The sequence below is a fragment of the Ictalurus punctatus genome, chromosome 22, assembly GCF_001660625.3.
Source record: "Ictalurus punctatus breed USDA103 chromosome 22, Coco_2.0, whole genome shotgun sequence".
Lineage (NCBI taxonomy): Eukaryota > Metazoa > Chordata > Actinopteri > Siluriformes > Ictaluridae > Ictalurus > Ictalurus punctatus.
In genome coordinates, this window is record NC_030437.2 from 19,263,586 (window position 1) to 19,283,179 (window position 19,594).

The 19,594-nt window shown below is 40.6% G+C and overlaps 1 protein-coding gene and 1 long non-coding RNA gene across 2 annotated transcripts; one reads left to right on the plus strand and one right to left on the minus strand.

Moving 5' to 3' along the window:
• Positions 1-1,931: 1,931 nt before the first annotated feature.
• LOC128628924 (uncharacterized) lies at positions 1,932-9,455 on the minus strand. The gene is made up of 3 exons (XR_008393194.1): positions 9,321-9,455; positions 5,829-6,308; positions 1,932-3,140 (listed from the first exon to the last, which is right to left on the minus strand). It is a non-coding gene; the product is annotated as an uncharacterized LOC128628924 (long non-coding RNA).
• zgc:65851 (neurofilament light) lies at positions 7,978-17,255 on the plus strand. Its single transcript, XM_017452120.3, has 4 exons — positions 7,978-9,968; positions 12,557-12,874; positions 13,533-13,657; positions 14,195-17,255. Exons 1-4 carry the CDS (start codon positions 9,282-9,284, stop codon positions 14,757-14,759), a joined length of 1,695 nt encoding a protein of 564 aa, XP_017307609.1. The 5' UTR covers positions 7,978-9,281; the 3' UTR covers positions 14,760-17,255.
• Positions 17,256-19,594: the final 2,339 nt, after the last annotated feature.

Here is a 19,594-nt window from a genome sequence, read left to right on the forward strand (position 1 = left end):
ACAGCGTGTGAGTCATCGTGGGTCAGCATATGTACTTAAATACGAACGAGCTAGTCAGTGACGTCATTAGCTAAAAATTGTGCTCAAGCGCTACCGCGAAATATTGTACAAATTCAGTTAAATTAATTGATCATATAGCTTGGATTATGTAACTGAACTTCATCGAATGAGTAGGCTAATTTAGCAAGACAGATCAAACTGGTTAGCTAACATAGCGATTCAAGACAAGATGTGCATTAGCTAACGCCAGCGACTATTTAAAGGAAGAAACGGCATTTTATGGCGGCCATTATGGTGCACAGGTCACTATGAATTGACGTCGTCAGCTCTCTCGATTTCAAATACGGATATCTGTGCTTAAAACTGACGTAGCAATGTGTCTACACTGCATTATGGGTAATAGACATGATAATAGCACGCCTGAGAGAAAACAAACAGATCTGTTAGATCTGGTTTCAACTAATTTGACGTGCTTCAGTGTTTGACACCGTTTTTAAAATGGCCGACATTCTAATACTGCATTTAAATGGCGTCGTGTTCATTGTGTTTATTTAAAAGCTTGAACAAACTGAACATCTCTCTCTGGTGCTTTCGTATTTACGATTTTGAGATTAAAGTTGAGGTTTTCTGCCACCGTTGAGTTCTCGAGTTTGATGCAGTGCCGGTGTTTCAGTGTCGTGGAAGTTCAGTTAGCAACAATCCAGTCTAATTTTAGTCATATTTAGTCTTTTCTTAGTATTTTAGCAGCACATCTGAGGTAAATGTTGATGTTTCAGTCTCATTTCCGCGGTCTCTCTGCCTTGTCTTTGTTTCTACAAAGAATTTAATGGCTATGTACTAGCATGCTAAATCGCTAGCCATTATTTCCAGTCAAATAATAGCAAAAGGTCTTTCAGTGTCCGTTTTAACACGCCAAGCTCTGAGCTCATGAGTTGTGACAGTGTCGATCTTTCATATTGAGGATCTTCAGAATATATAGGAGTTTGCTTAGCGGTCAATGCTAAGTATAATTACAGTGTAATTTTATCCATATTTAGTCATTCCTTAGTTTTTTAGCAGCACATCTGAGGTAAATGTTGATGTTTCAGTCTCATTTACACGGTCTCACTGCCTTTTCTTTGTTTCTATAAATGACTTAAATTGCTAAATCGTTAGCCTAATTTTCAGTCAAATATCATCAATAGGGCTTTTTGTGTTTTAATTTAACACGCCAGAAAGTGTGTAAAACCGTGTGACAGTGTTGATGTTTCATTCTATGGAATTTAAGAACCCTCTGGAGTTTGCTTCGTGGTCGACGCTAAGTATAATTACAGTGTAATTTTAGTCACGCCGAGTCTTTTCTCGGTATTTTACCAACACATCTGAGGTAAATGTTTAGGTTTTAGTCCCGTTTTCAGTCTCATGTTGACTTTTCTTGGTTTCTATAAAAGACTTAATGCCTATGTAGTAGTTTGTGTAATTGTTAGCCTCATTTCTAGTCAAATAATGTGAATGAATTTTAACAAGCCAGACAGTTTTTTTTTTTTTGACCTTTCAATCTATAAAATGTTTTAGGATCTTGCTTAGCAGTTGTTGCTCAGTGTGATCACGGTGTACTTTTACTCTTCCTAATTTACCAAACATCCGAGGTGAATGCTGAGTCACTGAGTCACGTTAACATTGCTTCTATGCAAGCATTATTGCCTGTAGCTTTGTACTAGCTAACTGAGTTGTTACCCTGAGTTGTCAGCTATCTTGTGCTCTGTGCCTGTATTTCCCTGTTGCCTGGCAACTGTATTCTCATGATTTTAACACTCTAACACCTAAAGAAAATAACAGACAAGTATTTTTAGCGTTCGGGACACGATCCGAGTCGCGTGCAGAGATTGAGGAGAGTCGTTCGGCCGAAATCAGTGAGAGCGACTTGAATAAGGACAGACGAGAAAGACCTGTTTTAGGTTTGGTTCTTAGCCAGAATTTCGGGATGAGGTGCAGGTGTGTGGCTGTGAACATACTGTGTGTGTGTGTGTGTGTGTGTGTGTGTGTGTGTAGGTCAGAGTCTGTTTGACCTCTCTGTTCCTTGTCTGTCAGATTAATCAAATCCAGCAGCTTATCCTGCGACCAAGACCTTCACCTCTCTGGCCTTCATCAAACACACACACACACACACACACACACACACACACACACACACACACACACACACACACACACACTAACTAGCATACACTAATCAGGTAAGACCTGTAACATGCAATGAACACAAATCAGGTCAGGCTGGAAACACACACATACAGATACTCGTGTGGATTATGAACTAAGCAGAAGACAATTAGTTCGAAAGAAAAACACACACACACCCCTACCTACTGTGCAAACACACACACACACGCACGCACGCACACCTACTGGCTGGTGTAATATTGGAGTAATATTGGTTGGTGCTTCTTCACCATTACTCACATGCACCTTTTTGTTGACAGGTTACTAAACCTGAAATATTAGTTTCATATAAATGTAAAGCATAATCAGAGGAATGATTCACTCTCTTCCCTGGAACCCCCGCGGGGTTCGTTACAGTAACGTGAGGCACTTCCAGACACACACTTTTCACGGTCGGAATTTAACAGTGACGAGTCGAAGTGTGAAAGCCGAAATCCCAAAAAGACTGCATTGGATGAAAAAGAGACGCACTGAAATTCCTGATCAAATCTGGAAGACTCGTGTGTGAACAGGAGCTGAGACGTTACTGGGAAAAGGGAACCGAGGACTAATTTCCCGGCTGATTTTAAACATTAGCACAGTGAAATAACAACTGGGGTGTGTGTGTACATGTGTGTGTGTTTGTGTGTATGTGTGTGTGTGTGTGTGTGAAGAACAGGAGAAACGTCTGGAATTTTTCACAAATAATTTTTGTTTAACGCTGATGTATTAATTACAGAAGGGATTGAATCAAGAGCTGTAAATAGCAGCAGGTATAAAGTGTGACATAGACATATGGCCAAACTCAAGCTGTCCATCAGATGGTGAACTCGGGGCTCCCTGCCTCCATCCCTCTCCGCCTGACAGGAAACAAGATGGAGACTCCAGCACGGGGCCACAGACAAGCAGATGGGGGGAGAGGGAGAGAGGGGGGTTGGATGTGTAACGTAGGCAAAACACTCATGAAGACAAACACACAAACATCATCATCATTACCTTCAATGTACTATCTTAACAATATGCTCATATACAAGATGTTTGAACAAAATTAAGAATTTGCGAATACATTCCGAACAGGATGATTCTAGCACATTTTTAAAAAATAATGTGTGTTACCATAGTAACCTCCTATAAAATATGTGATTCGTTTTATTTGCTTGACGTTAGCTATATAGCAGTTAACATTTCATCATACGTTTGCAAACATGCTACTGGTAACTCGGCTATCATTAATTAGCTACACGTTACTTAGCTATCGGTAGCTAGATACCAGTAACGTTAGCATCGATATCTACCTAGCTAGTTATCATTAATCGTTAATAGAAACAACTACTCATTTAGGAGTTCTGTGTAACAGCCTTGTGAAGATCCACGTCGGCTCCGTCCCAAATCGACTGCTTAACAACGTAACAGTCAAATTAATAAGGACTTAATTTGCTGTGATGAGTTTCTGTTCTCGACCTCACCTGTGTAGGACCGGCCTGGGAGAGGCCACTAGGTGTGTGTGTGTGTGTGTGTGTGTGTGTGTGTGTGTGTGTGTGTGTGTGTGTGTGATAATAATAATAACTTTGGCCTGGTTTAGTGGCCTTCCTGTACTTAATCGTGGTTTTCTGAGTCATGGATGTCCGCCCTCTTCTAGCAATGTGTGTGTGTTGACAGGAATATTATTAGAGGTTTATGTGGACCAGTATCTCAAAGGCAAAAGGTCACGCCATAGACAGCACGTTACCGTGTGTGTGTGTGTGTGTGTGTGTGTGTGTGTGTGTGTGTGTGCGTGTGTGTGTGTGTTTTGAGTTCAGTTTTAAAATTTTGTTTAGCTAGCATAAGTTTTAGTCATAATGCTAGTTAGGCTAACTATCATTACGACTACAACTTATAAGCATTTATAAATTGGAATTAAAAATCCACTCAAAAAATTTGTCTTTAGCCCATGACAGTGTTAGCAGGGAAGATTATGAACATACTGTATATTAAAAACTTTAAAATGCACTCCGAAATTTGATATAGTTAGCTTATGTAAGCTAGCTGGCTAGGATTAACTCCGAAAACGATAAACATCCATTATTATATCTTAAACTTTATGATAAAGCTAGGAGTGTAAATTATTACTATTTATAAATATGACTATAAAGTGAAGATTACGAAAATCAATTTTTAACTTAAAAATCTGTGTGATTAGCCGCTGGTAGAAAACTGACTAGCATAACTGATAAATGACTTAGAAAGTGATTTGTTTATTCAGCATACACTAGTGTTAGAAATGAAAATGATTAGCATTTATAAATGATCAATCGTAAATGGTCATACATTTTTATATTGGAATATTATATGTTAGCTGGTTTTAGCTGTGAAGGTCACGGATATAAAACAAAATCTATAAAAAAATTAGCGTTTATAAATATGACTTTAAAGTCCTTTCAGAAATCTCGTGATATGTCGGCGAGCTGAATAGGATGCGCAGTAAAGATTATAAACATCTAAACTTCAGTGTCACTCGCTTGAAAATCCTCTCAGATTTGATTACAGTTAGCCTGTTGGTTAGTTATCTTAGCTAACCACACATGGTAGCTAATTCTGTCAGGTTAGCGCATGTTAGCAAACAAAATCTGTAATAATATAAAAGCAACTTCCGCATCTGAGCTCATAGACGCGCTCTGTGGCCTACAGTCAGTACACACATTTTATTTAGAGAAAAATACATTTATGATTAATTACTATTACTATTTTATGATAATTAGACTACACGCAGTACATAGTCTGATTAAAGTCTAAATAAAGTTAGCTGGTTATAGCTAGTTGATGCAACTTTTCATGATGTGTAATGACTTCATTAATTAGCATTAAATAAGGAATTGCTGACATCAACCAGGACATGTTTAATGTCTAAAGCCTTACTAAAAGTCTGCTTAGCATCACACAACAACCTGCATGTCCAAAATCACTCGCTCACCTTAAAAATATTTGATTATATGCATTTTTTATGTTAATTTTTGGGGTTTTTTTTATGATCCGACTTTTATACTAGCTTAAAGAAGTAAATGTGTGTGTTAGTATTTATACACCTTCATACACCCTCTGGTGTTGATTATGGGAAAATAAATAAATAAATAAATAAATAAATAAATAAAGATCTGGATTTTTTTTGGTCAAATCCTGCCCCCTAGTGGCTGATTTCCTAGATGGAAGGATTTCTTCGTACCATCTTGAAACGTTACAAAAGATCTTTTTCAAACTTAAAATATTTCCAGAAGCAAGAAATAATAATAATAATAAAAAAGATTAGTTATAACAACAACAAAAAAATCTATAACAGCAGCTCTGACAGCTGTGCAGGTTTATATTAATGCACTCGTTTTAATATGTTATAGTATCTATCTATCTATCTATCTATCTATCTATCTATCTATCTATCTATCTATCTGTTAATATACAGTATCTATCTCATCTGATCTGTCCACCTGTCTATATATAGTATCTATCTATCTATCTAACTTTGACAAGGTCCAAATTGTGATGGCACCAGAACTGGACCATGGAGCAATGGAAGAAGGCGGCCTGGTCTGATGAATCGGGTTTTCTTTTACGTCATGTGGAGGCCGGGTGTGTGTGTAGGTGTGTGTGTGGGTGTGCGTGTGTGCATCATTTACCTGGGGGAGAGACGGCACCAGGATGCACTATGGGAAGAAGACGGGCCGGAGGAGGAAGTGTGATGGTCTGGGCGATGTTCTGCTGGGAAACCTCGGGTCCTGGCATTCATGTGGTGTTACTTTTGACACGTCACACCTACCTGAACATTACTGCAGACCGAGTACACGCCTTCATAGTTACGGTGTTCCCTAACGGTGCCCAGTGGTGTCTTTCAGCAGGATGATGCCCCCTGACACACTGCAAAAACTGTACAGGAACGTGACGAAGAGTTCAAGGTGTTGACTCGGCCTCCGAATTCCCCAGATCTCAATCCCATCGAGCTTCTGTAGGATGTTCTGGACAAACAAGTCCGATCCACGGAGGTCCGACCTCACAACTTACAGCACTTAAAGGGCCGATCCAGATGCTACCGTCTCGGTGCCAGATACCACAGCACACCTTCAGAGGTCCTGTGGAGTCCATGCCTCGACGGGTCACAGCTGTTTTGGTAGCACAAGGAGAGGAGGACGTACACAATATTAGGAATGAGGTTTTAATGTTATGGCTGATCGGTGTGTACAGTGCCCTCCACTAATATTGGCACCCTTGGTAAATATGAGCAAAGAAGGCTGTGAAAAATTGTCTACTGTCATGGATATCAAACAATTACAAACACAATGCAGGTTTATAAAAAAAAAGATCTTTGTAAAATGTAGGTGTGCAACAATTATTTTAGTCAGTACTTTGCGCTAGCTCCCTTCGCCAAGATGACAGCTCTGAGTCTTCTCCTATAACGCTGATGAGGTTGGAGAATACATGGCGAGGGATCTGAGAGCGTTCCTCTATACAGAATCTCTCCAGATCCTTCACATTTCAGGTCCACGCTGGTGGACTCTCCTCTTCAGTTCACCCCACAGGTGTTCTATGGGGTTCAGGTCAGGGGACTGGGATGGTCAGGGCAGGACCTTGATTTTGTGGTCAGTAAAACATTTCTGTGTTGATTTTGATGATGTTTTGGATCATCGTCCTGCTGGAAGATCCGACCACGGCCCATTTGAAGCTTTCTGGCAGAGGCAGTCAGGTTTTCATTTAATATCTGTTGATATTTGATCGAGTCCATGATGCCATGTATCCTAACAAAATGTCCAGGTCCTCTGGCAGAAAAACATCCCCAAAAACATTAAAGATCCTCCTCCATATTTAAGCGTGGACATGAGGTACTTTTCCATACGGCTACCTCTCTGTGTGCTCCAAAACCACCTCTGTGTTTATTACCAAAAAGCTCTATTCTGGTTTCATCTGACCGTAGAACCCGATCCCATTTGCAGTTCCAGTAGTGTCGGCACACTGAAGACGCTCGAGTGTGTTTTTGGATGAGAGTAGAGGCTTTTCTCCTGAAACCCTTCCAAACAGCTTGTGGTGATTTCGGTGACTTCAGATTGTAGTTCTGGAGACTTTCTGACCCCAAGACACGACTAACTTCTGCAGTTCTCCAGCTGTGATCCTTGGAGATGTTTTATCCACTCGAACCGTCCTCTTCACAGTGCGTTGAGACGATACAGACTCACGTCCAATTCCAGGTCGATTCATAACATTTCCAGTGGACTGGAACTTCTTCATTATTGCCCTGATGGTGAAATGGGCATTTTCAATGCTTGTGTTATTTTCTTATAGACACTTCCCATTGTGTGAAGCTCAACAACCTTTTGCTACACATCACAGATATATTCCTCGCTCTTACCCATCGTTATGAATGACTAAGGGAATTTGGCCTGTGTGTTACCTCATATTTATACCCCTGTGAAACAGGAAGTCATGGTTGAACAATTTCCTGTTCCTACTCACCCAGGTGTACTGAAAAAATTTAAAATATCAATGGGAATAAACTTCAAATATATTTCTCTCATATGCATTCATTGGGGTGCCAATAATTGTTGCACACCTATATTTAACAAAGATTTTTAAAATAAACCTGTGTTGTGCTTGAAATTGTTTGATATCCATGACAGAGTTTTTTTTTTTTAACAAAAAATCAAAAGGTTAAATAATAAAGACCATTTTCACAGCCTTCTTTGCTCATATTTACCAAGGGTGTCAATATTAGTGGAAGGCGCTGTGTACACACGCACACACACACACACACACACACACACACACACACACACACACACACATATTACATATTTAACATGACGATACAGTTATATTAATGCACTCATTCTAATACTTTATGGTTTCTATAGTAACAGCTCACTCACAGAGGTTTCTATGGTGTTACATTACACATAATCTGACACTAATAATAATCCCAGCAGGGTGTTCAACAGACTTTCAGCCATCTTTGGGGTTTTTTTTTTTGTTTGAACCTGCTTCTTGCAAAGTGTTCCTTTCCTTGCTTTCTGTCTCACACACACACACACACACACACACACACACACACACACACACGCTTTCTGTCTCTCAGAATGGCCTGATTCAGGATATTGAGCCATCCCTGCCAGGCGGAGCTTAAATGTCTTGTCTCAGGCGTTTGTAAAAAGTGCTGACTAGGTGATGCAACAGCATTAGTGTGTGTGTGTGTGTCCCCGCACGCGTACACACACACACACACACACACACACACACACACAGGTTCTAAGGTCTTTTTAATAATCCTGACTCAAAAGATGATTTATGGAGCCATAAATTTACTGCTCACTCTTTTGTGTGTGTCTGTGTGTGTGTGTGTGTGTGTGTGTGTGTGTGAGAGAGAGATCGATAATTAGCCTAGACTGGAACAGATACAGGGTCGAGGATACGAAAACCTCGTCATCTCATTCCATAGTCAGCCACTGCGGCGGAGAGGTGCACACACACACACACACACACACACACACACACACACACACACACACACACACACACACACACACACACAAAAAAACACAAAGAACTATCTAGAACTAAAGCGTTCCTCTGTTTGTTCTCCTGAAGAACCCATAAAGGTTCTCTGTGGAACCGAACAGCACTCAGGGAAGGTTTAAGATGAACCCGTCTGATGAAGGGCTCGTTCCTCCTCTCATCATTTCTCTCTGTCATACTTCTTTCTCATCTTTTTCTGCTATGTTCTTTCTTTCTCTCATCCTCTTCCTCTAATTCTCTCTCTCATCAGTTTTCTCTTTCATCCTCTCATCATTTTCCCTCTCCGTCCTTTCTCTCTCCTTTCCTCATGCTCGTTCACTCATTCTTTCTATCAACCTTTTTCCTTTTCTCTCATCAATCAATTCTCTCTCTCTCTCTCTCTCACACACACACACACACACACACACACACACACACATCCCTGATTCTATGATCCTTTCTTCTCTCTCATCCTATTTCTCTCCCCCCCTCCCCTCCTTCTCTCTGTGTGTATATAAAGCACGCGCTCTCTCTCCTCTTCATTCTCTCTCTTCCTCTGTGTTTCTCTCCGTGTTTTTTTTCTCCTCCGCATCATGAGTTTCCATAGCGACGTTTACTCCACGAGCTCCTACCGGAAGTTCTTCGGGGACTCCTCTCGGGTGTCCGCTCCCCCGCTCCGGTCCTCGTCGGGTTACCGGGTTTACGGAGGCGGTTACCGGGGCCGCGTGCACGCCGGTTTGTCCTCCTCGGCGCCGGACGCGGCGGATCTCGCGCACACGGCGGCGTCGGCCACCGAGCTGAAGATCGTGCGCACCAACGAGAAGGAGCAGCTGCAGGGTCTCAACGACCGCTTCGCTGCCTTCATCGAGCGCGTGCGCGAGCTCGAGCAGCACAACCGCGCGCTCGAGGCCGAGGCCGAGTCGCTGCGCCGCAGCCTGGGCTCCGAGCCCGCGCGCCTGCGCGACCTCTACGAGCACGAGCTGCGCGAGCTACGCGAGCGCGCCGACCAGCTGGAGCGCGACCGGAGCCGCGCGCAGCTCGAGAACGCGCACCTCGGCGAGGCGCTCGCGCGCGCCCAGGAGAAGCTGCACGAGGAGAGCCGCCTGCGCGACGAGGCCGAGAGAGAGCTGCAGCGCTGCCGCAAGGAGGCGGAGGACGGAGCGCTGCACCAGATCGAGCTCCAGAAGAGGGTGGAGTCGCTGCTGCACGAGATCGACTTCGCGCGGAAAGTGCACGATGAAGAAGTGCGCGAGCTGCAGGCTTCACTGCAAGCCTCTCAGGTGCTGATAATAATGCAAATAAAAATAAATAAACGTAACAACAACAACAATAATAATAATAATAATAATTGTTCGACGTTTTTCACTTTCATAGTGGATTTTTTGTGTGAAATTTACTTTTAATATTAACAACTAGCAATAATAATAATAATAATAATAATAATAATAATCAGAGGAAGAAGACGAAGCAGGAGGTCATTTGTTAAACCTTTTTGAATTTGTCTTCTTTTTGTATAACAATAATAATTTTATAACTTTGTTCACATTCATAGTCAAAAAATAACCTTTGCATCACTTACTTTTAATATTAATAACCTGTAATAGTAATACTAATATAAATTATGTTTAAAACATTAGAATAATTTTTTAAAAACTTTTTTTCAGTAACCATCTTATTTACTTTTAATATTAATAACTTGTAATAATGCTAATACTGGTATGAATAAGTACTACTACTACTACTACTACTAATATTATTAATAATAATAATAAGAAGAAGAAGAATGATGTTTAATATAATGACTAAAGCACCACTATAATATTTGTTCTTTGACACTGCAGTGCTGAAGTAATACTTACAGGTAAATGACATTACTGGGACACTAAATGAACACCTAAAGATGTATTTTAAGGCTGCAGGTCTGTAAGCAGTATCAGTGTTAATGACAGAGCAGTGTGAGGTGTTAATTCAGCAGTCAGTGATTCAGCACTGCGGATTTTGCAGTGTGTCGAAGCTCATTGGCAGCATCATCTCTCGTGTGGGGCGTGTGGTCCTGAATCAGCACTCTGTAGTGCACGTCTCAGCTCTCAGCACCAACACTGCAGCTCACGTCCACTCTAGAACCCCCCCCCATACACACACACACACACACACACACACACACACACACATGGCTACACGATAAACTAACGTCAGCAAACAGGCCTATAAACACACTACACACAGTTTCTGATGTACAATATTTACGCTTAATAATGTTAGTAAGTACATCCTTAACCCAGGTACAAGACTATTCTATAAGAGACTTCAATCATTTTTACACTTTAAGGTCAATTACACATCGATAAGTGTATCGTGAGCCAAGCACATCGCCAAATGTATCACAATAAATTGTTATTACGTTTAATACATGCTTTGGAAACAGCTAAATGGTCTAGAAACATTTATACACATTTACCTCCATTAAAAACTATCAGTATACATGACTATATAAGTAGAAAATGTCACTGATATTAGCTAGATTAGCTAGGTGGACAGCAAATTGCTAGTAAACTAGCTCACGTTTGTGTACAAATGTAAGTTTTACATTATTTTTTTATTTACATTGTTATTTCTGTGTGACTTATTATACGGCATCCAAAAGTGTAAAAAAAAAACCCCAACAACGTCACCTTAGCAACCACGATTCTTTCATTGCTAATATTAGCTACTTTAGCACACAGATTCCCAGCTTCGGTGGCTAGAAGTCTTCAGGTACCATTTTCTCATTCTCTATTAACTCGCACATCGGATATGATTGGTTCAAGACGTGAACTTATGTAGTGACATCACAATCGTAGCTCATGTTCAGCCACGCCCAAAAATGCGTTGTAAACAGAAGTTTACATAAAGGCTGCATTTTAATCCCAAATAGATGAATGACTTTAATATTAGATACATTATCTAGCTGGACAACAAATGAACATTTGTAAGTGTCTTGATTTATGTTGTTTTTATTTTCAGTGAATTCTTATTCCAAAACTGTAATATATACATATACATATATATAATGTCAGCTTAGCAGCCACAAGTGGTTCATCGCTAATATTAGCTATGTTAGCTAGCTAGTTCCCAGCTTCAGTGGCTAGAAATCCTCAGGTACCACTTTTTCATCCTCTATTAATTTGCATGTGGGATATGATTCATTCAAGACGTGAACTTATTTAGTGACATCGCAGACTGTGTTCATGAGAAGCCACGCCCCCAAATCAGTATTATACAGAAGTTTTATTTAAAAACTCTAAATTGTAGGTTGGAAATTTAACTCCAAACATAACTTTCAGGAGTTAACGTTATTACATGAAAGTCACTGTAATGTATAAAACCTGTTTTATTTATTTATTTATTTTTTACTGCATTCTTTTTAATAAAGAGGAGGAGCTGGAAATCTCACTGGAGTTAGGACTGAGTCACACGACATGGAAGTGTTGTTACACCATAAAATATACGAGCCAATCATGTACTGATATGCAAATTCAGGCACTGCAACACTAGTAAAGGGACAGCGTATGTAAGGTATGTATGAGTATGTATGTAGAACCGGGGGCATTTAGAACCCTTATGAAGGTTAAAGTGTTTTTTAAAAGTGATTTTTTTTGTGGAAACATCACATCACAAAAGTATTATTAGCAGAAATTAGCTCCACCCCCCAACTCCGGACAAAGCAGCTTAAAAGTCAATGCAATGGAGAGTGGAGTTTTAACAGAGTGGGTGGAGTTAATTTGGGTGGAGACAAAGAGGAGGTATTGTTAGCAGTAGAGGGCGCTTTACTCATTGCTCACTGCTCCTTTAATAAATACAGCTTTTTAAAAATTTGTTTAAATTTCAGATATCTGTGGAGATGGACGTGAGTAAACCGGATCTCACCGTGGCTCTGAAGGACATCCGGGCGCAGTACGAGGTTCTGTCCTCGCGGAACCAGCAGCAGGCGGAGGACTGGTACCGCTCCAAGTTCGCCAGCGTGACCCAGGCGACATCACGCGACACCGACGCCATCAAACACACCAGGGATGAGCTGAGCGCATGCCGACGCCAGGTTCAGGCGCGTACGCTGGAGATCGACGCCCTACGCAATCACAACGACGCACTCGAGCGGCAGCTGGCCGAGATGGAGGACCGCCACAGCACCGAGCTCGGAGAGATGCAGGTGACGGACGAACACACGTGCAGGAAAAATAAAATCCAATTTAGCTTAAATTTAGTTTTTAATCATTATAGAGTACAGGACAGGACAGGGCAACTTATATACTCTTTAAACTATTTTATTAATTTAATATAATTAATTAAATAAATCATATATTTAACTTATTAATATGGATTTATACTTGAATAAAATAAGTTAAATATAAATAAAAAAAATATCAATAAAAAAGTTTGAATAAAAAAATTTGACAATATATAGGATGCTTAAAATTTATAAAGGAAATATTAAAGTGCTTAATATATTTAAAAAAATACGGTAGATTTTGAATTTACATACATAAAATTTTGCTCAGCTTGAGACTTAAATCAACATGATTGAAAAACAAAAAGGAAACTTTTAGGTTGTTTGTTACGTGATAAGATTGACAGAAAAAATGCAAATGCATTCACAAATGAATAAATGAATAAATATTTTATTTAAAAAGCATCCACATAGTATAAAATAAACAGTGGATTCGGGCACTCTTTAGTATATATAGCATATAGAATATGTTAAATATTATGTATATTATTTTATTCTGTTATTATTTTTAGAATATTACTTGTACTGATATAATTGTCTGAGCTGTAACATCTGGGAGTGTGTTGTGTGGCTTGGACAGGAGACGATCGCTCAGCTAGAAGACGCTCTGCGCAGCACTAAAGGAGAAATGTCTCATCACCTGCGCGAGTATCAGGACCTGCTGAACGTCAAGATGGCGTTGGACATCGAGATCGCCGCCTACAGGTGAGACACACACCTTAGTTCATTTTCTCAGGTGAATGTTAATGATAATACCGATGGTTCTGTCTCAGTTTCAGTATCACGTTGCCTTCACATTGTCTGTATAACAGAATTAACAGCTTTATGCTAGCTAGCTAAATTGTTTACCTCAGTCAGTAGCTAGTTGTTGCCTAGCAACAGTGTTTGTTGGCGTGACTCTTTTTGAACCGTATCACAAATACACGAGTTCCATTTTAACGTTACCACATGGTCCGTTTTTAATAAAACGTTATATTAAAATGTAAATCTAGCTAGTTTATATTAGTATAAGATTTAAATACGCTATAGCTACCCTTACAGTCTTGGGCTGGCACTGGAGTACGATAGCTAATAGCACCATAAATTCAAATGTATTAAACATAGCTAGTTGGCTAGCGTAACACCAAATGGTTGTTATCGGAATCGCTGAGATTACGGTTAAATTTAATCCCATGGCAACCGGGTGCAAATAGCATGCAAATCAGCATCTGATTCCAAACTTTTTGCTTTGTATGCTTACAGGAAGTTGCTGGAAGGCGAAGAGACCCGTCTGGGCAGTGTGGGCGTGACCACAGTCCATCCCGCCTACTCTGCTGTTTCCTATTCGGTGGGACGCGCTTACACCCTGGGTGCCTACAGGAGGGACGTGGCCAAACCTGAGAGTGAGGAGGAAGAGGACGAGAAGGAAGCGGAGGAGAAGGAAGAGGAGGAAGTAGAAGAAGAAGAAGAAGAAGAAGGAGGAGAAGAAGAAGAAGAAGAAGAAGCAGCTGAGGAGGAAGGAGGAGATGAAGAGGAGGAGGAGGAGGAGAAGGGAGGAGAGGATGAAGAAGAAGAAGGTGGAGATGAAAGAGAAGAAGGAGCGGAAGGAGACCAGGTTGAGGAAGAGGAGGTGGTGGAGGTAGAGAAGAAAGAGAAGAAGGAGCAGGAAGAAGAGAAGAAGGAGATGAAGGAGCAGGTAGAAGAGAAGAAGAAGGACAAGGTGATGGAGAAAGAGAAAGAGAAGAAGAGCGAAGACAAAGGGGATGAGGCTAAGGCCGAGAGCAAGGCAGAGAAAACCGAAAGCAGTAAAGGAGACAAGAGCAAGTAAAGACACGCCCTCTCCAGCCGTCCGCCCTCAGATCTGGACTCTAATCTCATTCAATACACCATCATCTTCCTCTTCATCATCCATTTAGGAAGTGGTGACCACACAGATCTCCACAGTAGCTGTATGTACTTCAAGCACTGACCACTGAATGTTCAGTAAGAGCCTTAATGTAGTGACAGTTTATGACATGCGGGTTAGAAACCACGTGCTGGGTCCGACACAGACGAACCCACCATCGGCTGTTTTAACCCAGTGAGGTTGAGGTTGCTGAGGTTGTTGACCCGGTATTCCCTGCGGTATTCCCTGCGGTGAACGTGTGGGTAAAAATAATTACGTTACTGGGATGTAGACATCTGAGTTGCTATAGTAACAGTGTGCACGTCACGTCACAAAAGAAGCTTCAGGCAGCGCTTTTTCTCGACCAGATCGCCTACTGACAAAAACACGAGCACTCAAACTCGTATCTGCGTGCTTTCCGAAATCATGAGTGACAAAACACAAACACGTCAAACGTTCCAGTTTCAGAGATAACGTTTCAGTGAAATCGCGAGGTCATTTTTAACTAGCTAGACGTAACCTTAATAGTGATGGGGCTGCCCGGAATTAGGTAGCTTAATGTTTGCTGTAAATATACGTAAGTAGGTTAGAATTTAATCTTTAAAATTTTCTTACAAACAAAACAGGAATAACAGAGGTAGTTACGTAGCGGCCCACATTTAGGTAACTTCGGTAATTTACTGTTGGCTGTAAGTATATAAACGTAACGTAATTTAATCAATCTCCGCAAATTTCATACGAAAATGCTAATTTGTCTTTACAAAAAGTCAAGCTAGCATTCTTTTTGTCAGCTAAATTACACGCTGATAATGTTACAGAGAAATCGCGAGGTAATTTATGTCTAGCTAGAAGTAACATTAATAGTTATGTAGCAGCCCTAAACTTGGTAACTTAATATCAGCTGTAAGGATAATAGTGTTCGAATCGAATCGAATCGAATCTAATCTAATTTGTCTTATTTATTCCAAGAAATAAAACAAATTTCAACAAATATCCCCCCAGATAACATTAGCTAGCATACATTTTTCAACCAAACTACATGTCAATAATGTAATTGCCTACATAATATCTCATTAATACAGAAATATAATTTCGAAAAGCTTCACTTAAGCCGATTTCTTTAACTTTTCTGGTTGGTCTGGAAAGATGGAGTAGAAAATACTAGAAATGTAGAAATCGGACGTAGCATGTCTGTTACCTTTCAAGTCCACAACCCAGTATGCCCAGTTTGACCCCACAGGTATCATTTTTAAATTGTTTCAATTTTCAGCTACATTTCTGAGGATGTGGGCGTGGCCTAAACTGTCACTAATATAACCACAACCACGTTCTCTTATACGAAATTGTCCCAAATTACGCTGAGGTGAAAAAGATTCCAGTTTTCCAAGATGGCTGCCTCAGAACATTCTAGCGTTCATATACACGGTGAAGTTTATGTTGAAGCTGTATGTTTAAGTAGCTACATTAGCCTTACGAAATTTAAAAAACTAAAGCAAGATGTTCATGATAGATCATGTATGCTTGTTAAAACGCCTCCTGTTGACCCGTTCATTTGTAATAAATCTTCCTCCAGATCAGCTGTTCCAGAACAAAGCAGAAAAATGATCAAACGTAAGAACATCGCCACGTCATCACTCAAGCGCGTGGAAGCCGTGTTTATAAAAAAACACCTGCTGAAAGCTTGTTTTGTCCCTGACGTGTTTTTAAGACACCGCGTTTGGTTTTGACGGGTCGACCTCTCTGCACATGACAGACAGACAGAGAGGCAGTCTCCTAGCTACAGCCGGTAGATGAGGTCTATTACTCCACTGTGTAAACACACACACACACACACACACACACACAGCTGACGAGCACTCACAAAACCCCAGTGGTAGCGTCACAAAACACTTACAGCCACGAAGGAGGTGTGGCCTTTATTACTGTCAGTCCCATGGAAGGAGGTGTGGCCTCTGTACATGTCAGTCCAAGAATAGGGGGTGTGGCCTCTGTTTCCGTCTGTCTTAAGTGAAGGAAGCATGGCCTTTGTTCTTGTCACTCACATTAACGGAGGTGTGGCCTTTGTTCCTGTCAGTCCCAGTGGAGGAGGTGTGGCCTTAACACTTTTCCAGATAAAATCGAAGAGTTTGCACAACACACTTGATATCACATGAACGCTGCTGTATCGTTTCACATTCCATCGTCTGCTTTAAATGTCTGAGTCGACAGGAGGTTCAGTTTATCTGCATGGTCTAACTTTTAGAGCTTGCTGTTAGAAGACAGAATGGAACAGTTTTGCTTGTTGTGTGTGTAAATAGAGAGATGAAGTATTACTGAAATTGCCTTAATGGTGAATGAAATGCATTTCCACGTTCGCACTGTATCAGAAGCGCTTTTAGTCTTCCACTGAGAACGTAAGAGCTGCTCGTTTCTCTCGAAGCCAAATAAAGCTGTTTATCAACCAACTTCATTCTGTCTGTGTGATGAGTTTACACCTGTAGTACAACGCTCGTAGCGTAGTGTATTACAATAACCCGAGACCAAACCACTTTCTGAAACAGAGGCGATGGTTTATAGCATATTTACTGTAAATGTACACGTTTTTGTCAGATTATAACTTTGAAACAGTTCACTTTCTACACTAGTTGTTTCATTTTGCTAAGTCACTGTTTTACACTTCCTCAAGCAATAAAGTGTGTGAGTGTGTGTGTGTGTGTGTGTGTGTGTGTGTGAGTGTGTTAATGAAGAAATCTGATTAATGACTAGCCTGGCTGTTAACTGCGGACACTGCATCATGTTCCGCCGCATCATGTCGAGACGCGTAAACAATGCTCTGGATTTAGAAAAAACAAAACCAAGAGAGTAACACTTGAATACAAAATAAACGGAGTACGATTCCACCGAATGAATGAATTGACTGAAATAAATAATAATGATAATAAACGACTTTATATTTTAAAAAAATAGATCAATCCCTGGTGTGTTTGTAACAAGCTTCTTGGTCCGTGGCTCTGGTCAGATTGTGTGTGATTCATCCATATCAATCATTTATATCGAGGATGGTGAAGCATGTAAGACCGACTCCTCCTGCATTAAAACGTAAGTGTAAGATGAGTAGAGAGTTATGGTGACTTAACCTGAAGAACAAGTGTTAGTACAGTAGGCATGTGCTGATAATCAGTGATACAAAATCTTACGATATTTAACATATTGTTGTTGAGGACCTTCATCCTTTTCACTGCCGCTGTGATGTGTATAAAGGGCCGTTACCTAAATAGGCCGCTCCTGAGACAAAGTAGAGAGAATCAACAGATTTATTCATCCGCGCTCAGAAAAACAGGTTCCTCGAAGGTTCCTTAGATCGTTAAGGGTCGAGGGAAACACTGTTGTAGGGTTCTACACAGAACCTTTACGAGTCCGATTGCAAACAGACTCGGATCCCGACTTGGACTCTTATTCAGACTATGAATTTGATTCGGACAGGGCAAACAGGTCCCCAAGTGGACTCAGACATTGATTTGGACTTAGCAAACTAAGTCAGACGCTCATTCAAACACAGTCAGTGGACTTTGATTCAGAATCAGTAAATGGACGCTTATATCGGTCTCAGCAAACAGACGTATACTCTGTTTTGTACTCTAACTCTCTGATTGGACTTTTTCTCGCCTAACAGACTCGGACTCCGATTCTGATTCTGACTCAGCAAACAGACTGAGGCTTCGATCGTGACTTGCCAAACGGACTCTGATTCCGATTCTGACCCGGCAAATAGACTTTGATTCTGACACACCTATCAGACGCTGATTCAGATTCTGACTCAATAAACTCATACTCAATGGAATTTGATCCTGACTCTGATTCTAAAGTAGCAAACAGACTCTGCCTTTGATCCTAACTCACCAATCAGGCTCTGAGTCTAATTGTGACTCCGCAATAGACTCAAACTCTGATTTGGACTCGAATTATATGAGTCTTTATGATCTTTTACAAACTTTGCATGATGGAATTATTGTTTTGTTGTTGTTGTTGTTTTTAAGAACATCTTTGCAACTAGAGCCATTTGATAAAGATGTGAATATTTTATAGAGTCTCCTTGTGGAAAAGTGTGTTTTCTTTCCGTTAAGAAATGAATGAATTTCCTTTGTTTTTGTATTACACCCCCCCGCCCCAAACGCACACACTAAGAGACATTCTGCTATAAATAGACGTCTGCATTGCAGAGGTCCTACAAACCAACACACACACACACACACACACACACACACAGAGCCTGATATAGGAGAACATGCTGCATGCACGCCACAATGATGTAGACAAACACACACATACATCCTTCATTACTATAAACCCACAGTTGATTATATTATATATTCTTTATTATAGCTGCTGTGTAAATATACAGCCGTGTTACATTGATATGCATGGATGAAAAGTTATCTGTATATCATTTATGTTGGAAAAGTCAGCAGTGTGTGCAGTAGTGTGCAGAAACACTGCAGAGGAGCTGGACTGACACTGCAGCATGCAGGGGTAGTGATTTATCCCTGGGTCAGCTGTAAATCTTGTGCATGTGTGTGTAAAGCATTAGGAGCTATGCACTGCGTGTTGTAGATTGATTTACAATAGTGTATTCACTGAAAGCAAGGTTTGCAAATAATAATGCGACATAGAGATGTGACTCAAAGATTCTGCATCATAAACTATATCTTAGTCTAATGTAGTAACCAGTAGTGCTGTTCTATTTAATTTTAAGGTTAAATGCTACATTCACCAACAGCTTTGTTCCCCATCAGAGATAG